Source organism: Pyrus communis, chromosome 7 (genome assembly GCF_041283825.1).
Source record: "Pyrus communis isolate YQ-2024b chromosome 7, ASM4128382v1, whole genome shotgun sequence".
In the NCBI taxonomy this organism is placed as follows: Eukaryota; Viridiplantae; Streptophyta; class Magnoliopsida; order Rosales; family Rosaceae; genus Pyrus; species Pyrus communis.
The window spans coordinates 3,905,984-3,929,009 of NC_142571.1; the positions used below are offsets into that span (position 1 = coordinate 3,905,984).

At 35.3% G+C, this 23,026-nt stretch overlaps 2 protein-coding genes, 1 long non-coding RNA gene and 1 pseudogene across 6 annotated transcripts; 1 reads left to right on the forward strand and 3 right to left on the reverse strand.

Moving 5' to 3' along the window:
* The first annotated feature begins 878 nt into the window (after positions 1-878).
* LOC137733597 (uncharacterized) lies at positions 879-6,107 on the forward strand (annotated as a pseudogene). Its single transcript, XR_015964546.1, has 5 exons — positions 879-1,138; positions 4,332-4,656; positions 4,858-4,977; positions 5,121-5,192; positions 5,578-6,107. The product of XR_015964546.1 is annotated as an uncharacterized LOC137733597 (transcript).
* Positions 6,108-7,839: 1,732 nt separating this feature from the next.
* On the reverse strand, positions 7,840-10,010 carry LOC137735455 (transcription factor DIVARICATA). Its single transcript, XM_068474880.2, has 2 exons — positions 9,562-10,010; positions 7,840-8,400 (listed from the first exon to the last, which is right to left on the reverse strand). The coding sequence occupies exons 1-2, from the start codon at positions 9,975-9,977 to the stop codon at positions 8,067-8,069; spliced, it is 750 nt and encodes a 249-aa protein (XP_068330981.2). The 5' UTR covers positions 9,978-10,010; the 3' UTR covers positions 7,840-8,066.
* Positions 10,011-10,849: 839 nt separating this feature from the next.
* LOC148695474 (uncharacterized) lies at positions 10,850-13,017 on the reverse strand. Its single transcript, XR_015964547.1, has 2 exons — positions 12,885-13,017; positions 10,850-11,051 (listed from the first exon to the last, which is right to left on the reverse strand). It is a non-coding gene; the product is annotated as an uncharacterized LOC148695474 (long non-coding RNA).
* Positions 13,018-13,945: 928 nt separating this feature from the next.
* Positions 13,946-22,049, reverse strand: LOC137735619 (inactive poly [ADP-ribose] polymerase RCD1). Of its 3 annotated transcripts, XR_011068668.2 has the most exons (9): positions 21,458-21,899; positions 21,272-21,317; positions 18,009-19,571; positions 17,255-17,496; positions 16,789-16,877; positions 15,583-15,810; positions 15,382-15,477; positions 14,677-14,807; positions 13,946-14,354 (listed from the first exon to the last, which is right to left on the reverse strand). XR_011068668.2 is itself a non-coding variant. In XM_068475065.2 (8 exons), the coding sequence occupies exons 3-8, from the start codon at positions 19,442-19,444 to the stop codon at positions 14,292-14,294; spliced, it is 2,154 nt and encodes a 717-aa protein (XP_068331166.1). In that variant the 5' UTR covers positions 19,445-19,571; positions 21,272-21,317; positions 21,458-22,049; the 3' UTR covers positions 13,946-14,291. The 3 variants fall into 3 exon arrangements, 2 of the variants coding, with proteins under 2 accessions (XP_068331166.1, XP_088553781.1); XM_068475065.2 differs by lacking the exon at positions 14,677-14,807 and having other exon boundaries at positions 21,458-22,049; XM_088697655.1 differs by lacking the exons at positions 14,677-14,807; positions 15,382-15,477; positions 15,583-15,810.
* Between the last annotated feature and the right edge of the window lie 977 nt (positions 22,050-23,026).

Sequence of the window (23,026 nt, forward strand, 5' to 3'; positions counted from 1 at the left end):
TTTTTTGATTTTTTTTTTTCTCGTAATTTGCATTGGAATCTTGCATTAACACTATTGGAATATGCAATTATGAATTCGGCCTCTAAATGAGTAGCGTTTATATGCTTTATTTTCTTACACCATAACATCAACTTATAATCCCAAATCTACATCGCTTTAGCATCTGAAAATCTACAATCGACATTAGTAATTTGAATTGATAATCTACATCTGACTTTGATATATACATCTGCATCTGCCTAAAAATGAAATTACAAATGAAGAAAAATATCACTAAATTGTAGTAATAAGTAATAAATGTAAAAACAATGAACCAAATATATCCAAAACTAACTAAAATACAAAAGTTGATTGCAAATATATAATTTGAATAAATAACTATAAAAATTGAAAGTTTTTGAAAGTTTTTTTTTTTTATCAAAATACTTCAGAAAAAATTTGGGTTGAAATTTTCATGTTCAAATTTAGAAATTTTATTATCAAAATCAAAAACATCATTTTAACTTGCACTTCTATACTCAACAAATAAACTCACTCATGAGACCCTAAACCCTATAGGCATCAAACTCAAAAGTGCAACTCTCCATGACTCTTTGTCACACAATATTTTTGACACAATTCTTGTGTTAACATTATAAAATATTGTGTCAAAAACGTGAGATAGCGGAAAATTCTTAAATATCCCACTTTTAATCGCCTTAGCATTTATCTTATTTATAGGGTGAGAATTAATGACAAAATAAAAAAAATACAAATAACTCTCAAATATTACAGTCTAATAATAATATTTTTTACTTGTAATTGTAATTGAGAAATTTTAAGTCTGATTATCACGAATTTGATTTAAAAAAGCGCTTAGGTTCGAAAACTCCCGAGTCCCGACTGTTGAAATCCGCACCAAGGCATGCTTCCGCTAGTAGGCAGAGGATTTAAGCAAACACTTCCATTCGTCTTCCCCACCCGCCACCATCGCCTATACCTCCACCTCACTCGCTCTCTCATCGCCACCGTTACTCCGCCTAAGCGAGTCGGGACCCACAATGGCAGCTTCCACTGCGACGAAGCCCTCAGCTGCTTCATGATTCGCCTCACCGACAAGTTCTCCAATGCCGAAATCGTCCGCATTCGAGACCCCCAGGTTTTCCATCCCCTTCCTATTCTGATTGGTTCCCGAGAAAATTTATGATAAATGAAGAAATCGATTGAATGTCTTGTTCATAGGTGCTTTTATAATAACTAAAAACGCTTTCACATCTTCAAAAGCGCTTCTGACAATGCTTGCCAAACCAAAATGGTTTAAAGTGCTTCAGGGGTTTAATAAAGCAGTTGAAGTGCTTAAGAGCATCCCCAGCGTGGGGTTTTGCTCGGGGGAAGGGCTCCAAAACAATGGCCCGAGGGCCGGTGGTGATGCTCCAGCGTGGGGGAGGCCGAATGCAGGGGGAGGCCCGAGGGCCAGGCCTGTGAGGGATTGCCAGGCCTTGAGCCCGAGGTGGGGCTGACGCCAGGGTGGCGTCAGCGCATTATTTAATTTTTTTTGTGTCAGGCGCGTGCACCCCACCCGCGTGTGGGGGCGCATCACCGACACAAAAAAAATTTAAAAAAGCAATTGTCAGTTACCGTTGGGAAGTCACGTAGCTTCCCACGGTGCGTTAGATCGTAACGGTCACTTAATGTGGACCGTTAGATCTCAACGGTAAAAAAAAAAAAAAAAGTCAGATTTAATATCCACCGTTCGATCTGAGATCAACGGTGGATATTAAAATGCTTTATAAATTAAAAAATAAATGAAAAAATAGTTTTAAAAATCTGAAAAGTTACCGTTGTGACACGTGGCACAATCTGGAGCGTTGGAATTCAAATTTTTTTATATCTAACGGCAGAGATTAATTAATTGAATAAAAATTTTAAAAAAATTGTAAAAAATTCAAAAAAATATCTGAAAAATCTGAAAAAAATTGTAAAAAAAATTGTTTTTACTTTTCTATAAATACCTTCTCATTATCATCTACCTTACACAACAATTTCATATTTTCTCAACTACTTTCAATCACATTCCTTTCTTTGTCTCAAAGTTTGAATCCATTTTTTTTCAACAAAATGACCACTGGTGCAGGTACGAATTGGTCGCTTATTGAAGATGTTGCGTTGTGTACTAGCTGGGCTGAAGTTACTCATAATTCGCTTACGGGTAATGAGATGCAGTTGCGAGAAATGTGGAGTCTTATTCATACCAATTTTCTTGAGAAAATTGGTGGGAAAAGAACCAAAGAATCGATGTCCAGTCGTTGGAAATTACTTAGCCAATCGTTTAGTACGTGGAGAGACGCTTTGGCACAAGCTAGTAGTAATATTCGAAGTGAGGAAAATTACTCGGATCAGATAACAATATATTATTTATTTGATACCCAAACTTACATTATAATTATTTGTTTGTATTATTTATTTGTTACGTACAAAATTTATTATTTATTGTTACTTATTTGTTACATTATAATTATGTTGTTTGTATTATTTATTTATTTGTTTGTTTGTATTATTTATTTACTAAACTTGGAACTCTAGCCCCATGTTATGATTAACATGACATATATATATATATATATATATATTTGCTAGTTACTTATATATATATATTTACTAAACTTGAAGCCTTCTTACTTATTTTCATTATATTTGTTACTTATATATATATATATATATATATATATATATATATATATATGTATATATTTGCTAGTTACTTATTTTCATTATAATTATTTATTTGTTACTTATTTTCATTATTTACTAAACTTGAAGCATTCTTACTTATTTTCATTATATTTGTTACTTATATATATATGTATATATTTGCTAGTTACTTATTTTCATTATAATTATTTATTTGTTACTTATTTTCATTATTTACTAAACTTGAAGCCTTCTTACTTATTTTCATTATATTTGTTACTTATATATATATATATGTATATATTTGCTAGTTACTTATTTTCATTATAATTATTTATTTGTTACTTATTTTTATTGTGTAGGAACTTCAAGCACAAGCTTGGTACGCTGCCAAAACCAAAAGCAAAAATAAATCATTCAACCGGTGGGAATGTTGGAATATTGTTAAAGATTGTCCTAAATTTAGAGTTGTGTCAGTCGGTCCAGAAGTGCACATGAATAGCACCCCTCTACACTCTACACCCGATCATGTTCATGAAGATGATGCAGAAGAAGTGCCCGAAACGCCCCTCCCTGAACGCGCGTCGGGTTCGACCCGTTTTCCAATTAGGAAGAAGAAGAAGAAGAAGACATTGAAAGAAAGAAACAGAAACTTTGAATAATGATACAGATTTTTGTGAATAAGGAAGCAGAAACTATGAATAATGATAGAGATCTTGAGAATTTTGGTGTGAGATTTGTGAGGATGGATGGTGGATTATATAGAGGATTCAGAAAGGATTAGGTTCTGCATAATGCCACGTGGCATGCCGTCATTCGTTACAAATCTGATGGAAATCTATCCTCAAAGATTGTGAACATATTATGACACGTGGCATGCCGTCATTCGTTAAAAATCTGATGGAAATCTATCCTCAAATATTGTGAACCGATTATGACACGTGGCGCGACGTGATTGGTTAATAATCTTATCAGAAATCCATCACTAATAATTGTATTATTTTGTATTATTTAATAATACTTCGGATAATGACACGTGGCGCAACGAGAACGATTAAAAATCTTATCCGATATTACAATTAAAATTATTTTGTATTATTTTATAAATAAAAAAAATACTAATATTTTATTGCCTATTGCCAGGGCTATTGAAGTGTAACGGTGGAGATGCAAATTCTATTGCCAGGGCTACTTACTGTTCATTAAGGGCAGTTACTGTTCATTAGGTGGATTGAATAGTGTATTGCCAGGGGGAGGGCTCCAACGCTGGAGTTGCTCTAATGCTTCCTTCAAGAAGCATTTTAATTTTTTTTTTTCTTGGAAGCTGATCTTTTTCAGGTTCAAATAAACTGAGTTTAAGATCAAGAATTCGGACGGTTGAAATTTGATCCAACGGTCTACAATTATTGTAACTCTAGAGGGTTTTTTTGTAGCCGTTAGATCAAATTTCAACAATTCAGATCTTTTGCTCAGAAGGCTCAGTTTATTTAGGTCCGGAGGGGATCCGGTTCCCTTTTCTATTCTATCTACTCCAAATAGAAACGCTTAAAGACGCTTCCAAATAAAAGTGTTTTCTAAAACAGCATATCCAAACGAGCTCGAAAATGTTTGAGGCAATTTATGATTTCATATTGTTGTTATTGTATGTTCGAGGGTTTTAGGTTTTGGAGGGTCTGGATTCTGTGCTTGATGTTGGGGGTGTGTATGATCCTAGTAGGGATCGGTATGATCATCACCAGAAGGGATTTGAGGAGGTTTTCGGACACGGGTTTAAGACCAAGCTGAGTGGTGCTGGTCTGGTTTACAAGGTATTTGCTTCAGAAGGTCCTTTCTTTTCAAGGATTGAAGAAATGGGATTTCCAAGTGTACGTCTTTCAACGGGTGAGCAGGTTGAATTTGGATTGGATAAATCCTGATCAATCATCTGACAAGGAGAGCGAAGCCTTTCAATGAGCAATGGAACTGGCAGGAAGTGAGTTTTTAAGTGTAAGTCTTCCTTTCATTAAGACTTAACAGATACGTAGAATTTGCTCTTTGTTTTCATTTTGATAATTTTTCACTTTGCTTTCTTTCAAGTTCGAGGACGACCAAATAAACAGGGGCTGAACGCTTTACTGAGGTTGTGTTTTAGTTGTAATTATTGCATCACATCCCTTTTCCATGACATTGTTTTTTTTCAAATTTCAGAGTGTCTGTTATCGTGCAAAATCATGGTTACCAGCTCGGTCTATTGTGATGGAGTGTCTCTTAGCAAAATGGAGTGTTGATCCAAGTGGAGAAATCATGGTTTTGACTCGATCTTGCCCCGTAAGTATGCAGTGGCGTATTCGTTTTGCCAATTAAATACTCTTAGGTTTATGCTTTGTCATAATTCTAATGCTATTAGCTTGATAATTTCTTCATTACCTTCAACTGTTTTTATGTGGTTAATATGTTTTTAATCCCCGCAGTGGAAGCTACATTTATTTGAGCTTGAAGAGGAGATGAAGATTGAGCCTCCCATCAAATATGTTGTCTATCAGGTACCTTTATCTCTCCGGTGGCCTGCTTGTGATTTTATTAAGCATGTGCAAAGAAAATGTTATGAATCGCCGTCACAACAATGGATATAATAATTGGTATTAGGAAACTTGTTTACCTATGAACATGCAAGTTCTTTCAGTGCAATTCGAAATATTTTTAGCTTCTTCACGGAGGAGCTACTGGAAATGTAAGTAGCTTTAAAAACGTTTCTCTGGGATCATTTGGAAGCGTAGTGTATTCTTGCACAACTTTGTGGCCGCATTTTAACAAAAAAATGAACGCTTTTAGTGACCTTTACCCTTTCGTTTAGTTGTGTTGGTAATGTCTGGATGTTTTATCGTAGAAGAGTCCGTAATTTTACCATCACAATGAAACAATGGGCAGGATGATAGGAGCAAACACTGGAAAGTTAAAGCGGTGACAGTTGGTCCTGATAGATTTGAGAGCCGGAAGGCTCTTGCATCACAGTGGCGAGGGCTTAGGGACGAGGAGCTCTCGAAGGCGGCTGGGATTCCCGGATGTGTTTTTGTCCACATGGGTGGATTTGTTGGTGGAAATCAAAGTTATGAAGGTGCTCTTGCCATGGCAAAAGCGAGTTCGAGGTCTTGGCTAATGACTTGGAAAATGCAATTATATCTTTCTGTGAGTATTTATCAAATATAACAAAAAATTAACCCTTAATTTCAAAAATATTATTTTTTATAAAATCTTTCAAATATATCCAAAATTTCACCTAAATAGACATAAATAATCTCAAATTTAACAATCAAATAAATTAAAGGCTTTTTAGCCAAAATGATTCGTGATATTGACATAACTCCTTAATCTGGTCTTTAACAATTAATGATAATCAAAAGTAGTGTTATTGAATTTGTCTATCGTGAATCATTTTAGTCTTTCTTTGAATTTGTCCATCGTGATCATTTTAGTTTTATCGGAAAAATTCTGTCAATTGCTCTATTAGTGTGATGACGTGATGCCACGTGGGTCTCGCAAATACAATCATATAACGATATGTGAATTAACTTTAAAAATTATTTTTATATTTAAAATTGAAAATGATATTAGTAAGAAAAAAGTAGTTGAAGGCATGATTGAAATTCTGCTACTCTCACTTGCGGTAACCACGGCGGCCCTCAATGTCGGTGATCAGGGGGTTGAAGGGGATAGGGTTGTGGTGATGGAGTGTAAAAGTAAATGTGAAGTTGGACTGGAGCTTAAGACAACAATAGCTAAAATGTCTTTAATTTATTTAATTGTTAAATTTGAGGATATTTGTGTTTATTTAAGTGAAATTTTAGATATATTTGAAAGTTTTTATAAAAAATTAATTTTTGAAATTAAAAATTAATTTTTGACCACATTTGATAAATACTCTCTTTCTGTTTACCTTTTTGATGATTTATTCATTATACAAAACATTAAACTCAAATTTCCCGTCACGTAATGAGCGAAATAAAAAATAGGGGATAATTCCGACGAGAATGATTTGTACGAAAAGGAGGCTAGATGACATAGAGGCTACACAGCCAGAGATCCAAAGAAGCCACCATGCACATGCACACTGATTTACCTCACCGCCGCTGCCACCGCAACCATCAGAATCACCAAATCCACCACCTCATCAGCTCTCAGAAAACCCATCTCCTTCACCCCCATCAAATCCAAGTCCGTCTCCCCTCTCCAAACCCTAAACCTCACCGCCAAACCCACCACCTTCTCAATCAAATCGACCGCCTCCTCCGACCACTCTACCCTCACAACCACCACCGCCACCACCTCCATCTCCCCAAAACCCCTCAAAGTCTCGCCTCTAAAACGGCGAAACCCTCAAGTTATTAATAAGGAACATTATCAAAATTAACATTGTAATGGTGTTACAAAATGAAGTAATATTCATGTCTCAATTGGGAAAAAGTTAAGGTTACACCATAATCGTTCAAATTTACTTAAAGTCACATAATTATTGTAATGTTATAGTTAATTACGCAAAATGACTTGGATATTACCATAACAAGGTTGTCATTTACGATGTGGATGCCATACTATCTTAACTACATTGTTAAGGTGAGATTTTTATACTTAGAGGCGATTGCATTACAGTACTAACATTCAAATTAAATGTTACTAGTTCCTTTATTTATTTATTTATCAAATGGTAGTGCAAATTGACTCTCAAATTTAAACGCAATCGTATACTAAATATTAAAAAAGATAAATTACATATACTAAACAGTCTAAGAACATCAAAAACTTGGTAAAAACTATTTCATAATTATGTTGCGAAAATTCTATGAGATCCCAAACATTTTGAATCTGAAAATTCTGATCCGATCTGAAACTTTTGGAATGAAAACTGCAAACCAATTTACCCATCCGAAAAGGAGTGCTATCCACACCCCCTTTATTACTTCTCACACAGCCTTTGTTAATTTTTGTTCTTGATTTTCTATAATTCAGTTAATCCGACAGCTGCAAATTATGAAGGTGTGTATGAAGTTAAAAAGAGTGTAGACAGCCCAAACCAAGGCTTTTGGTCAGCAACACTGCACAAGCAGAATCCATCGCAAAGCGCCCTGCAGCCAATTAGAATCGGTGTGTGTTTGCCTTTACCGCAGTAGCCAACAACCAGTAAAGGAAAGAAAATTTGTACACAAAAGCTACTTTTGAATCAACCAATAAGAGTATCCTACATTTCTGTATCCCTTCACATAAGAAAGCAGAACCTAAACTGTCAATTTCACTACACAACTCTCCTAATCGTATACCGGCTTAAAAGAACGAAAAAACATATAAAACTTTACAAACTGTACTGTTCATAGCAGGCAATTTCTCTATATACAATGTGTACAGCACGAGATCTATATGCTTCTTTACATCGGATAGCCGAAGTCTTGGTACCCCAACAAACCCCCCTGATCAGGCACACGACTCTGCGGGGTCAACTGTTGCAATGGAGACTGATGAGTCGGATCTGCAGGTGGAGGAATCCAATTGTGATCAGCAGGCACTGGTACCGAGTTACTCTCTACGGTGGTTATGTCGTGAATGCTTGATCTTTTCCTTTCCTTTTTCACTGAGCTTTGGCGAAGGAAATACTTCTGGGCATGGCTTGCTACTTGGGTTGGTGTTCTTGTCACAACCACATTTCTTGAAATGCTCCTCCAGTCGCCCCTACCAAACTTTTTTAGTCCGATTAGAAATAACCTGTTAGAATACAGAAAAAAAAACATCAGGCTCCTGAACAGTAGAATCGGGCTAAAAGGTATAAGTGGAATTTGGTATTAGTATTTCCTAACACAACCGCGTCGTATTTAAATCTGATGTAGGGTCGTAAAAACAATAAATGAAATACATCTCGTGATAACAGAACCACTTCAGTATGCCTGACCTGTCAATGAACTACATAAAATATTAGGAAACTCGAACGGAAACTTAACAAATTTCTACTCAATGCCATTTTGAGATGAAAAATTATATCGAAACGACATTCAACAGCTTTAGTTTAGGCATTGGACCACTACAAAAATACGTCCATTTATATCTTAATGGAAAAATAGGACTAAGCTTAGACATTCTAAATAAGAATTTCAATTACTTAAAGCCCCAAACGAAGAAATTCACGGCCTCGTGCTCCTTTTCTCTGTCCTTAGAAAAACCACAACTATGTTTTCAGACACAATAACAACTATTTCATCCTCTGTTCCAAATTTAGCAACAAACGCGCATTCTAATTTAGAAAATATGCAACATCTTGTTCAGCTGGCAAGAATGTTTTCATGACATCCGTCAAACTCGGTAAACCTAAATATAGAATGGAGGACAAAGTTTTCATGACATTCCAACTAGCTTCGCTTGGTGGCAAAGAAAATGGAGGACAAAGTAATGAACCAACATTTGGAATATTAAGACCAATTCTCTAGTCTGTTTGACTTTAAAAATAATTGATTACAACCCAATATTTCCAAACAAAAAGACCAAAACGATGAATTTTCAAATTCCAATTGGCGAAATGTAAAGTATTTGATTGATATTGGTCAAATATGGATGACAAATTTGATCAAATACTGAACAGTAACCATTTCAGCCACTGGAATTTGAAAATTCATCGTTTCCGCCAATTTCCCCCAAAACAAAAAGATGGGATAATAAAATCAGAAGCAAAGAAACAAAAACAACCCAAATCGCATTCATTTTGTTTTCGAAAATCCAAATAATCAATATATATATGACAATAATTATCTGAGTTTAGTTGAATCTTTCCCTCAAATCGAATAATATAATATGGTAACAAGTTAAATTTCAATTTCTTACCGGTTAGAACCAAAGTTTGATAATTTAAAGAAACACCAGAGAAAAAGAAATTACTTGTGTTCTTGTGGAGTCCAAGGAGTTCCCTTCTTCCTCTCAGGCTCGCCATGCTTATTGACCTTGGACCCAAAAGTGATCTGACGGGCCGTGTCCCAGCACTCATCAGCATAACTCGGCAAATTGACCCGGCCGGAATCGATCTCCAAGACATCGTGCACCAAATCCTCGTAGTGCTCCAAAACCTCTTTAGGAGTCTTGCCCGGTAGCTCTTGGGCGATCCTCTCCCACCGATCGGGCAAGTCGTCGGAGAACCTGACCAGCGCCTGCTCAAACAGCTTGTCTTCAAACCGAGTCCACGGAGCCGACGCCGCCGACTGAGCCACGTCCGACCAACACGGGGCCGTTTCTTGGAACATTCGCGGGCTTGGGGTTTTTTCGGGTTTTTGTTGTTTTTTGTTTGGTTTCTTGGACATTTCGCGTTGTTAGGTTTGGTGGGAGATTTGGAGAGTTTTTGTGGTTTTTATAGATTTGGGGATTTGGAGGTTTTTTCGTTTTACTTTTTTTTTTTTTTTTTTTTTTTTTTTTTTTAAGGAATTTTTGGGTGCGGAGAGAGTCAAAATGCCAGCTCATACTTCAAAATCGACACGTTTTGTTACTTTTTGTTTCATGTCGTTTTCAGCTGCACAAGTCGAGTGCCAAATGTACGCGCCTATTTTCTGCCTTTTTTACTTTTTCGAGTTTTTTTATGTTAACCTTTTTGTTTTTTTATTTTTGCAGTTTCTTGTATGGTTGGATATTTTCAATTGAGTCATTAAAAATTAAAAAAAAAATTTAGCTAAAATTTTCTCTGAGATTTGCATAATTCATCACTTTGGTTCATGAAATTTAAAATCAGTAAAAGTGGTATATGAGTTTGTCTACTATCAATCATTTTGGTCCTTCAATGAAAATTTATATTAAATAAGGACCAATATAACAAAAATACTCTCAATTTAATAAACAATGGGCCAAATGATTTGACAAAAATTAAGGGTATTTTTGTCATTTTAGCCTTATTTAATTTCATGGGATGACCAAAATGATTAATGGTGGACAAATTCAAGGACTACTTCTATTGATTTCAAATCTCAATGACCAAAATGAGGAGTTATGCAAATCTCAATGACTATTTTGGCTAAAAAGCCTTAAAAAAATTAGAATGACACATGGTCATGATCCACTCACTTTGTTTTGCGCCCCCTTAGAACCTAGCGAGAACAAGGTTTGAGTTATAGAAAGACGAGTAGTAGCGTGGACTTCCTATAGTGGGTTCACTTTTGCTTTGTCACTAATGAGTTGTAATCAATTGTATAAACTTACTTTTAATTATATGGTATAACACGTACATTGTGTTTTACTGTTGTACACACTACTATTATGCACTAATTGATGTGATATAAAAATTGAATTTACTTCAAGGATGTGACCCCAAGTGGAGAGTGTTGGAACCAAATTCGTGCACTTCCATGAGTGGTGGTTGAGCGCAAATCCAAGTAAATCCAAGCAACCTACAAAAGAGTGAAATAACCGTGAGGAAACCTAGGACCCGACGAGGAGAGGAGTGTGCCGGCAAAGGCTCTCCGATGGTCAAGTTAGTGAATGACTTTAGACTCAAGCAGTAGACAAGAGAATTCAAGTGTTTATACTGCGTGACAGTAGATGAACCCAAGGTTGGTGTTTTTATACTGTGGGGAGAGACTTTTTTTATGATAGAATTCTCGTTTTAAGCTGGGAGAATCCTAAAGAATATCTAGAAGTAGATATTGCATCCTCTTAAGAGTTGTGATTATTTGTGGTGCACGCCAATCCCTAGGTTGTAAGAACTTCAAGACTTATAGAATATGATTTGTCCATATCCGAATCAGATTTTGTGTCTTGTGGAACAAGCATGGTCATCCAACGAAGTCTCAGGACTCCGCCTAGTGCCCTGGATTAGAGGTATTTCAGTCTGAATAAAGTAACGTAGGAAGAAAAAAAAATCAATAAAAAAAGAAAGAAAAAAAGCAATAAATAAAATAGAAAATGATAAGATATGTACTTGCTACCGATTGTCCACAAGATCTATCGCTAGTGTGGTAGCGACTGCTCTCATTACCAATCCCCCCCCTTCAATTTTTTTTTTTTTTTTTTTGTGTGTGTGTTTTTTTTTTTTTAAGATTTTGCTAATGTTTCTTTTATTTCTCTTACCATACAACAAACTATCTATTCATGTTCTTTAAAATATATTTTCCATGCAAATCTATTAGAATTCATATTTAAACACTTGTAACCAACGATTTAAACCTAATTTTAAAAATATGTGAATTTAATAGTTGTTACTCAAATAAAGTAACATAGGAAGAAAAAACTCAGAAAAAAACAAAAAAGCAGAAAATATAAAATAAAAAATTGGAGTAGGAAAACAGCGGTACCACGCTACCAATCCTCACCCAGTCGTACTTAAATCACCATTCAATTTATTTATTTTCACCTTCGCCTCACTATGAAGTTTTGAAAATTAAGGCAAGACTTTCCGTTGAGATTCTTTAAGGTTAGAACCCCATTTGACAATGTTTTGGTTCTCACTACTATATTTTTCACTTATTTTTTTAGTTCTTAGATATTCTACTAAATATATATTTGTTGCTCAATAAATCGTAAGTCTATTTCCAAATGAATTATAAAGTTTTCCTTAATGCTCACGAAAAATATTTCATGAAAATAAAAAATTTGCATTTTTGACAAAAGGACGTGAGTTACACATTCGATTTTTAGTCGGTTTTGCAAATTCATACATTATAGCCATCCCAATTCGCTTTTTGGATTTTTTTTAACTTTTAATATCAAGTAAAAAAGTTAACAGTCATATCTAAGTTAAGTTAAAGGACATGTATCAAAACATTAGCAAAGAGACACATAAAACGGGACAACAGAGCTAGAGCCGGCATGCACAATCTTTCAAGCTCAAGTTTATCTCAGCTTAGCTCAAGCTCGTAAACATGTGTTTGGCTCGATTTATATTAAATTGAAACTTAGGGCTCGTGTGGTAGTGTTTTTAGAATAAATGAAAATTTTTTAGGTTCTAAAAACACTTAAGATGCCTCCTACGGGAAGCATATCTCTCTTCTTCTAGGATTCACATACATTTTTATTAATGATTAGTTCCAAAAATATTTTTATTAAAATGTACAATCATTTTAATATTAAGCATCCAAATCAACTATTAATAAGTTTTTTTTTTAAGATAATATCAATCTTTGATATTAACATTAAAAAGATTGAAACCCAAATTAATCTTAAAAATAAAATTTAATACTTTAAAATAACTACATAATCAACGAATAAAATTACAATTTACTCACAGGTTTTACGAGTAATCTCCGACTCTCTTGCAGTCTTGCAACTTTTGTTGAAATTCTTCAAGATCTCGTTACTATTTAACTGTACTAGTCCACTTAATTTCACTGTCAATCATCATCAGACGTGGTTGTTTTAAAGGGAGCCTAGTAATCATTTTCAATCCGTTATTTAGCTAAAATGGTCCCTAAGATTAGCATAACTCCTTACTTTAGTCTCTGAGAGTTGAAATCAATAGAAGTAATCCCTGAGATTGTCCATCATCAATCATTTTGATCATTTTCTAAAAAATCTCCATTAAATAAGAATAAAATGACAAAAATAACCTTAATTTTTTGTCAAATCATTTTGACCTATTGTTTGTTAAATTGAGGGTATTTTTATCATTTCAATCCTTATTTAACATAATTTTTCACGAAATGACCAAAATAGTTGATGATGGACAATCTCAATGACTATTTCTATTGATTTCAAATCTCAGGAACCAAAGTGAAAGAGTTATGCAAATCTCAGAAATCATTTTGTCAAAAATACCTTTTCAATCACTACAAGATAAATGGCCACTGCACATTCCCTACCGTAGTTAACCCTTTTAAGCACTGCCCTTTCAAGCCTTTGACACTCCTATTTAATTTATAGCCGTTGATTCAATTTGATTCATTCAATTTAATAGTAAGCTATAAAAAGTGTGTAAGACACTAAAAAGGATCTATGAAAATCACTATTCAATGATGAATCCCTATGTGACTTCTGCAAGAACAAAAAAAAACCAAGTAGTCAGATTTGGAGTTTCAAACGATAGCCTCACCTACTAGTACCTGTCAATCATTCGGATTTTGATCCAGATCCAATCCGAATCCTATGTAATTAATAGGATATGGATCGAGACTTCCAATCCAATTATTCAAAACAAATCTGAATCCAATAATCCAAAAGGGATCCAGATATGGGTCAAGGCTGATCCGATCAGTTTTTGAAATGCGAGGAAAGAGCAAAGGGTTAGTCAAAAGTATGAAAGTCCGAATCAAAATAGCCTTGGACCAAAGTTACTGAAAAGTGCAGAGGCTTCACAGGAGAAAAACACCACCATCTTCATGCTATGAGTCCCAAAATATACACAAGAAATGTAGCAGCAGAAAAACACGTTAAAATCGTCAGGGCTCAAGTCTAGACTTCTTTACAGAGCATAAACTTAAAGCAATACACCAAGGTAAATGTAAAATGTTTGGATAAAATTTCACCATAAGGAACAAAAGCTAAGAAGTCCGATATTCCTAAATTACAAACCTTAAATAGGTCCATGGTAACGTTTACTTCATGTCGACACATTACTACCATGCCAGCTTCAAACCATCATTGTCTTGAGATATCTGAAACTTTTATGGACAGGCTACTCGAGACAGGACCACACACTACTTGAGGCAGCGTAAACCCGTCTTTGGAACTTCCAATTTACTCATTGCTTTATGAGGTATCTGCAAGCAAAAACAAAATAATGAATAAATTTATACCACCGGATCTGATCTAAAAACTGGATTTAACAATTTTAACTGGATGAGCCAATGTGACTGGGTTCACTTGGAACCAATCAACCATCGAGTCTGGTTTACCCATAGGCTATGTTTGGGTAAAAGGAATTTCCAAGTCCCAAGGGAATGAACCCAAGTTACTAAGAAATGGACCACAAATTGTTTGATGCCGATGATTAGGAATACATTTCGACTAAACAGGTCAATCGGAAACAATTCTTCTGGACTTTACGCCATTTACCGCAATCCATATTTTTGGTATTCTGACCTCTTTATTTCATGTTTTCAACTAATAAAAAGGACTCGTCCAATCAAGTAACTTCTTTGATAATAAAACATGCCAAGATCGTCTTGTAACTCAAGCGTACGCTTTGCAGTTGAGTTCTGTGCTCAAAAACCCTGTCATTATATAACACACTAATATAAAACGTGCATAACAACGTGCAGAGCCTAAGTTTGTGCCAAATCTTGATTGGTAATTTATGCTTCATTTAAAATTAAAAAGACAAAATACACATCAATAATCATTTAACTTTCATTTGTATATGATATCGATTCAACATCATGTATTTTCATAATCATACTTTATAATATAATTTAATACAAGAGAAAACACTTGCAAACCCTTGTAAAACTGTATATAAAGACTTGTTTCCAACTTACAATTTTAAATAAAGAATATAATAGCTAAATAGCAAACTACAAGTTAAATTACTCGATTGATTACATCAGATTATCAAGAAATAGTTGAGAGGATTAATGAAAGACTTTCATTCAAACAATCCATTCAATACGAGCACAGAAGGAGTTATCATAAAGAGACCTTCAAACTCAAATGAAATCAAGTTTAACCCCATAGCGTTATCGTTCTTCATTAAATGAATTTCATCCTTTTAATGTACTATATAAAACCATGTTGAGGTTGATGAAGATCAATGTGACACCAATTAATCTAACAAAATTAGCATTGTACCTTACACTGAAGTTCTGTTATCGTAGACCTCAACAAAGTATCTCCAACAACCAACCTCAACTTTTTCACAAATTCATCACGAGTTATCTTTCTTTCCTGAAAATATATTATCATAATCAGACACACAAAGTGTCCACATATTTCGACGCAAAAAAGTTCAAACAAAAAAGGAAAAAGGGAAAATAACAATATTAATCATACCCTGAACAAGTCATAATGAACATTAACTTGTTTCATATCTTCAGGAGGAACTTTATTTTCAATAGCAGAAAACAACATGGGGAAAGGCATCCAGGGTGATTTAGGGGTTCTTTGAGGAGCAGAACCAGTGGTAGTGGTTTCCCCCTGAAATCTTCCAGGCTTTGAAATCATTTGACTATTGTTTCCATGAGATTTCCCAGAATCAGAAAGTGGCTGAGTCTCGCTCCCCTATTAGTTTAAAAAAAAAAAAAATGCTAATTGCTGAGTACCATGGTCTACTAGTACTCCACAGTCAATAAAGGAAAGTAAAAAAATATAGCAAGAAAACTTCTGTTGCAATACAAACTATTCTCAAGTAAAAATGTGATACTAAGACCCAAAAAAGTAGTTCATTCTAGCATGAATGCAACTCATAACAAACAAGTCATACAATGCACTTGCAGTGAACAGATAATTATTCGTAAGTCCAGAAGCACCCGATGATCTTTCGTAGGTGTTCAATACAAAAGCCAATATAAGATCCATAGCACCTCTCCTATCTAACTAATGCAAGTTCCACATGCGTTCGATTAAAGAGAATGAATGTCTAGTGACCCATAATACTCAAACCATCATTATTGCTTTCAGGGCCAGCATGTGCACATTATCTAAGCCAATGAATTCTAATACTGAAGTTAATTTCCATAACCATATTGCACAGTCAACATACGATACATGGCTATATTAAAGAGAAACTGTCTTCGAAACAAGTAAAATAATGCAAGCTATACTACTATTCACTGAAGTGGAATTTTACTTTCAGTGGACAAAATAATGTAAGCTATACTATTCACTGAAGTGGAATTTTACTTTCAGTGCAAGGCAAAATAATGCAAGCTATACTATTCACTGAAGTGGAATTTTACTTTCAGTGCAAGACCTAGAAAGCCTACAAACTTCTTGGGGACTTCAGTTCAATAAATCAAACAGCTTGAAAATAAGATCTAAGCCTCAACATAGATGTGAAATTATATGTCAAACGAAGCTCATTAAAATAAAACTTTCAGGAGGCAGCCACTTGGATTGGATGAACATGTATGTAACTCATTTCAAGCATGCTACTACGAGGAATAGATGCAATAAAGCACACAAGTAATCAGGTCAAATTACAAGCATCCATATTAAAGCCAAGAAGAATCATAAAAAAAATATATGAACGGCACGCACTGTATCAACTGCAGACGAGCCCTGTGGTCCTTGGCAGGATGTCCCAACCCCAGAAGCACCAACTTTAGTCGCAGTTCCAATTAGATGTCCTGTAAAAACGTCATGTGCCAGTTTTCAAGTAATAAAAGAAGCTTCAAATAATGAAATCATATTATAAATACAGCGTTTTCTGAGGATACTGCCAGCTATCTCACTGAATCAGAAGTTGGAGAGGTGATTCCTCATTCATCTCTTGGATTTAGTGAAACATCCCAACCATTGATGTCTACGACCAATGGATGAAGCCTGTTTGCTTAAACTAACTTCTAAACATTTTCCATCCAAGTTGTGACAGAAATTGAACTGTGTATTTCAGAGCCATAAAACTATTAAAATATAAAAAGTATGGACACATAGGCTCTTATTACAGGTTAACAAAAAGAAAAAAACTGAAACAAACAGAAAGATTTAAGGATTAGAGTATCACCTTCAGTATTGGATGTGATCTTGAAACTAACAACAAATTCTGGACATATGTGTGTATTCATGTTCATATTCCAGACAATATAATGTTTTGGATCCTGAAGACCATCCACCCCACTATCAAAGTCTTTGCTACTGGGATGGAATTGCTTACTTCCAGGGTGAAGTAACTCCATATTTCCCATTATGACACGACATAATATCATGTGTCGTGCCCCATTTTCGTCAACATCACAAGAACTTGCACTGTGAACAAATGAAAAGTTCAATCCACCTCGAATAAGCATACTAAAAAAAATAACCATACATCAAACAACTGTTAAGAGATAAGTCAAATTATCAGAAAAGTTACCCTTAATAACCAATACCAATAACTTCTCATGACAAAGGAAGCCAGCAGTAACATATAACCATAATAATAAAATAGAAGCAATCAACAATGACCTTAGTACATTTATAACAATGAAGGTAGTGAACACAAACAAATGATGAATGCCTGCTATAGCATTGTCACTCAAAATAGCCACTTTACAGGGTAATGGCTAATAAACAACTGCAGGTCACTGAGGGACATGCCATATGGAGTAACTAGGCCTACCAAGACACTAGATGCAGGACAAAAACATTAATAGTGGCCGACAGACAATACACCTCCATACCTCCAACCCAGGAAGACTAACTATTTTCAAGCATCTCATCATTCATATCAACAGTATGAACATAATTCACACACATAAAAATAGTAAACAAACACTAACCAGGTGTTAGAGAAGCTAGCTTCTGTGAGATGAACACCAGTTCCATATATGGACTTGTTCGTGGCTAGCCCAGAATGACCAAGCCCATACATCATTATAGTTGACAGCTCTCCTTTAGAAGAAGCAAGCCAAGCGTATCGTATATTTGCATCACCACGAAACGTTTTCATAATTTCTACCTGCTTCTGAAAAAGTTCCAATCGTGCTTGCATCAGAGTACTTGAGCATTTGTATATATCAAGTACTTCTACACTATCAAAGTTGCTCATTCCTTTAAGGAATATCTTACGCACAGTATCACAATCCAACTTTTCCTTTTCAATCTTAGTTGCTCTAGCTAAATTCTTTGTCATTGCTTCATTATCTACAGAATACTCATCAACGTTTAGACCAGGTTTCCTGTTGCAACTATTCTCAACTTCTATACCATCACGATTGCTGGCAGGTATTTGATCAACCTGAATTTTCTTTACAAAGCCATTCGACTCCCCACTACATTCATTCAACCCAGATTGACCCATACCATTTATTTCAATTTCCAGGTGCAGTCTTATCTCACGTGATTCACACTGATCTTCAGCCCAGGGTTCCAAACCTTTGCCACCGTCAGGTGGGCAGTACCAATTTGGTTCAATCTCAGTTGCGCTAGCTAAATTCTTTGTCATTGCTTCATTATCTTCAGAATACTCATCAACGTTTAGACCAGGTTTCCTGTTGCAACTATTCTCAACTTCTATACCATCACGATTGCTGGCAGGTATTTGATCAACCTGAATTTTCTTTACAAAGGCATTCGACTCCCCACTACATTCATTCAACCCAGATTGACCCATACCATTTATTTCAATTTCCAGGTGCAGTCTTATCTCATGTGATTCACTCTGATCTTCAGCCCAGGGTTCCAAACCTTTGCCACCTTCAGGGGGGCAGTACCAATTTGGTTCATCATCGTCCTCAGCATAAATTTCTGGAAAGAAACAATTACCAGCTTCATCAATCCAAGCAATAGGTTGCTGTAGACCAGTTTTCAAGTCCAATCGGAACATATGCAAAAAATCTAGCACATAATGTTCACCATGTGATTTGATGTTCACAGTTTCCTTCTTGACCTGTAGGTCTTTCCTAACCAAGTCAACAAGATCCTGAGGAAAATCAGTCCATTCACCACTCTGATAAAACATTAGACGCTGTGGCACACCACTCCTTGAAAAATTTGAATAAGATACAAGTAAGGATCGTTGAGATCCTCGGCTCATAAGCTTACTTTTGCATCCATATAATTTCCTTCGCTTGGCAAGCTTGTTCAAGCTCGGCCTCTGTGACACTCTGTGTGTAGCTCCAGGAAAATATGTTGCATACCGAGTTGCCCGCTTTCTCTTTAAGCCGAGCATAACTCTTCGACCACTATCCAATACCTTTGCGACCTTTGCTTCCATTTCTGTCTACTAGACCAATATCTATCAGCAAGTTTGAATCCAAAAGTTTGAATGCAAAATTAAGATAGAATTCCAGCCCCGATCATTCTCAGAAGATGATCCATTGAAGATATTTTTCAAATACTTCCTGGGTGGAAGAAAATATTAATCAGGGGAGAAAAATCAGACAGAAAGATAAGCAAACTTAAAATGACTGCAAACCAAAACATGCATCATTATGCAACCAATAAATTCAGCACTATACAACTTCCATATAACTAGAGAATGCTGATAATTTTCAGCTAATTAAGTAGACAATCATTCTTGTAATTGACGTAGTTTTACCAAATCAGGATGCAGGAGACTGAAAATGAATCAAATCAAAATAACTATAATTCAGTGGTGATGGGTCTTTTCTTGAGAGAGATACAACCAAGGAGCATCAATCATTCATTTTTTTTTTTTTTTTTAAATTTAAGATGGTGCCACAGTATACCCCTCAAAAATTTTACCAAAAGAAAATTACAATTTGATAACATAATGACATAGCAACTCAAAGATATGACTAGCATAAAGGCATTAAAATTGAAGATTATAGCACTTGGTGAAATTCCATAGTTAGAAGCTGCCTCTAAATCAAATGTTATAATAACCAGAGAGAGAGATAAGGGTTAAAAAAAACTATAAAAACGCCAGTCAGAAGAATTCTTAAACGGATTCTTAAGAGCAAGTAATACCGCTTAGAAGAGCATGCAACATTGCCTCAAAGAATTACCTCTGTCCTAGGATCTGTGGTGTCAATACGGGGATCTTCTATAGGGAAATGATCCCACACCTCAGATATGTTTGTTTCTCTCTTCTTTCTACCAGTAGGGGGTTAGATGAGCTGTAACCAATGTTGTTTCATCTGGGAAAGAATCAAGATCAACAAAAGTGGTTGTCGTGATTGATCTTTGATCAGAGAAAGGGTCTCTCCGATACAAAATTACTGTGACCAAATTCAAAGGCGAAGGCCTTTTATTTGTATTTCTCCCCATTGGTGCAGCTTGTGTAAATCTGAGGAGAGTGTTAGTCATGTTTTTCTCCATTGTTCTTACTCAATACAGTTGTGGTGGAAATTGTTTCAGGAAGTTAGAGCTAGTTGGGTCATTCCAAAGGGTTGTTTCAAGCTTCTAAGCACCAAGTTTGACGCTTTAGGAAAGGGGAGGAAAGCTAAAGCTTTGTGGGGCTGTTTGGTGTTGGCAGTTATTTGGAACATTTGGTTGGAGCGTAATAGAAGAGTTTTTGAAGATTATAATGGAGTGGGGGTAGCAGAACTATCGGGTAGAGTAAGATACAGGGCAGCCATCTGGGCATCAGTTTTGAATGAGTTCAGGGATTATTCTCTTTCTCATATAGTGTGGGATATGTTAGCAGCTGTAAAATGTGGTTATATTACTTGTAAATCGATCTACTTGAGAGGTCTTAGCTAGTTTTGCTAGATGGTGGATTTCTTATCCACTAATTTGTAATTCATGGTATTTTTTAATAAAGTGTTATCATTTCTTCTAAAAAAAAAAATTAAAAAAAAAATACTGAAAGAAATCTGAAATCTAATTTTGTAAAATGTCCAGAATTATCAACAGTCCATATACATAGATACAATTTCAAACAGATCAAAGCCGATTCAACATAGATTCAAATGCAAACAGTTTACTTAAAAATAGCATAGAAACCAAACAGATATTCAGATCATTTACAATCAAAACTGAAAGTTCAACCACATAAGCAGAATAAAATAACTATTCAAAAATATTTAATCATCTAAACAGTAACAGTATCAATCAACCAAAATAAAGCAACGGTTACCTCAATCCTCAGAGCATCAACCCAGTAAACCACGGTACAATCAAGGCTGACCAAAAAATAATAAAATTGATTAGATACTAACACCAAAACAAAATATAATTGAAATTATAAAAGAAAAAAAGTATTATCTGTAGATTAAATAATTAATTAAAAATTCAAAATATAGTTTTCCCCGTTAACACTCACAGATCGGCTTCCTGATGACTTCAATTGCATCCACGGCTTCGGTTGAAAATTGTGAGACAGAAATTGGGAGGGAAAATGAGAAAAAAAACCGATCGGGATCAAATTTTGGAAATTTGGCATTTAAAACGGGAAGAAGGCTTCTGAGACGGCAAGAGAAACCGTAACCTAATTAGAGACTTGAAAACCTGAAAGCCGAAGGGAGAAAGATGAAAAAGACCGATGGACTCTGAGTAATTCTGAAGCAGTTGGTGAAAGGGAACGGCGCCGTTGTGGAGGGGCAGTCGGAGTCGTGGTGATTACTGCGGCGGTGCTAGGGTTTCGGATTGGCCAAGGGTTTGACAGAGCAGCCGCTGCTTTGACAAGTAATTGCGGATGCGAGGGTTGCGTGGTGAGGATGAAGACCTAGAAGGTTGTGATCCCGTGTTGTCTTGCTTATAATACTAGTCAACCAACACGGTCACACGTGGCGATAAAGATAAAGTAATACTTGTCTCGCACGCGCTCTTATAAAGTCGGTATCTTTTGCACACGGCGTTTGATTTAAGCAAAGAAATTGCACTCAGGCTGGTTGGGAGGGCATCTTTCTGTCAACATGTAATGTCAGGTCCTAGTTGTACAACAATATCAAAAAAAAAAAAGTAACGAAAAGGATTCGAAAACTTTAACTTTTAATTAAAAGGGAAATTTTATTCTGACTCATTTATCTTCTTTTTAAATCTAATATATAGTTTTTAATTTTAAAAGTTAATCTGCCCAATAATTTTCTTTCTACATCCATAATGAAAAAGAACAAAAAAATTAAAATATAAAATTCTAACACTAGAAAACTTGGGCCATGCCATCACTCCAAACCCTAACCACCCCCAATTTCTACCCCTCCCCAACCCCCACCGCCATCTTATAACCCACAATGAAACTCCTAAAGATCTTAGCCATCAATGTCCCCTTCCCGACCTTTTACCGGCCACACAATAGCTCTTTCTTCCATGCAGTTCTTCTAACATGTCCGAATTATGCCGAAATTATCGACGTGTCGAATCTAATTGTGTTGGCCCATATGTTAATAATACCATTAATTTTTCCAACAAAAAAAAAAAAAATATATATATATATATATAGACATGTTTCTTTTGGGTTTTTTAATCGTGGGTTGTTGGGAATAATGTTCTAATTTCCAAATTGTTGTGGGTGGTAAGGGAGGTGGCGGTGGGGAGTTGGGGAGGTTAGAAACTGGGTGGTTGAGGTTTGAAGAGATAGGGTGGTTGGACTTGCCTATTGCTAAATTATTATTATTTTCTTTTTGTGCTTGTTGGGTGTAGAAAGAAAATTATTGGGCACATTTGGAATTTCAAAATAAAAATTAATAAGTTAGGTGTAAAAAGAGGATAAATGGGTCTAAATAAAATTTCCCTAATTAAAATGACAAAATAAATATGTAAGTAAATAGTAACAGGGTGACTTTTTTGACTAAAAATGTCGTTAACGTTAAAAGTAAATAGTACTAGAAATGTTTCATTAAAACTAAAAAAAAAAGGGTTTTTTAACTTTAACAGAATTAAAATAAATTTG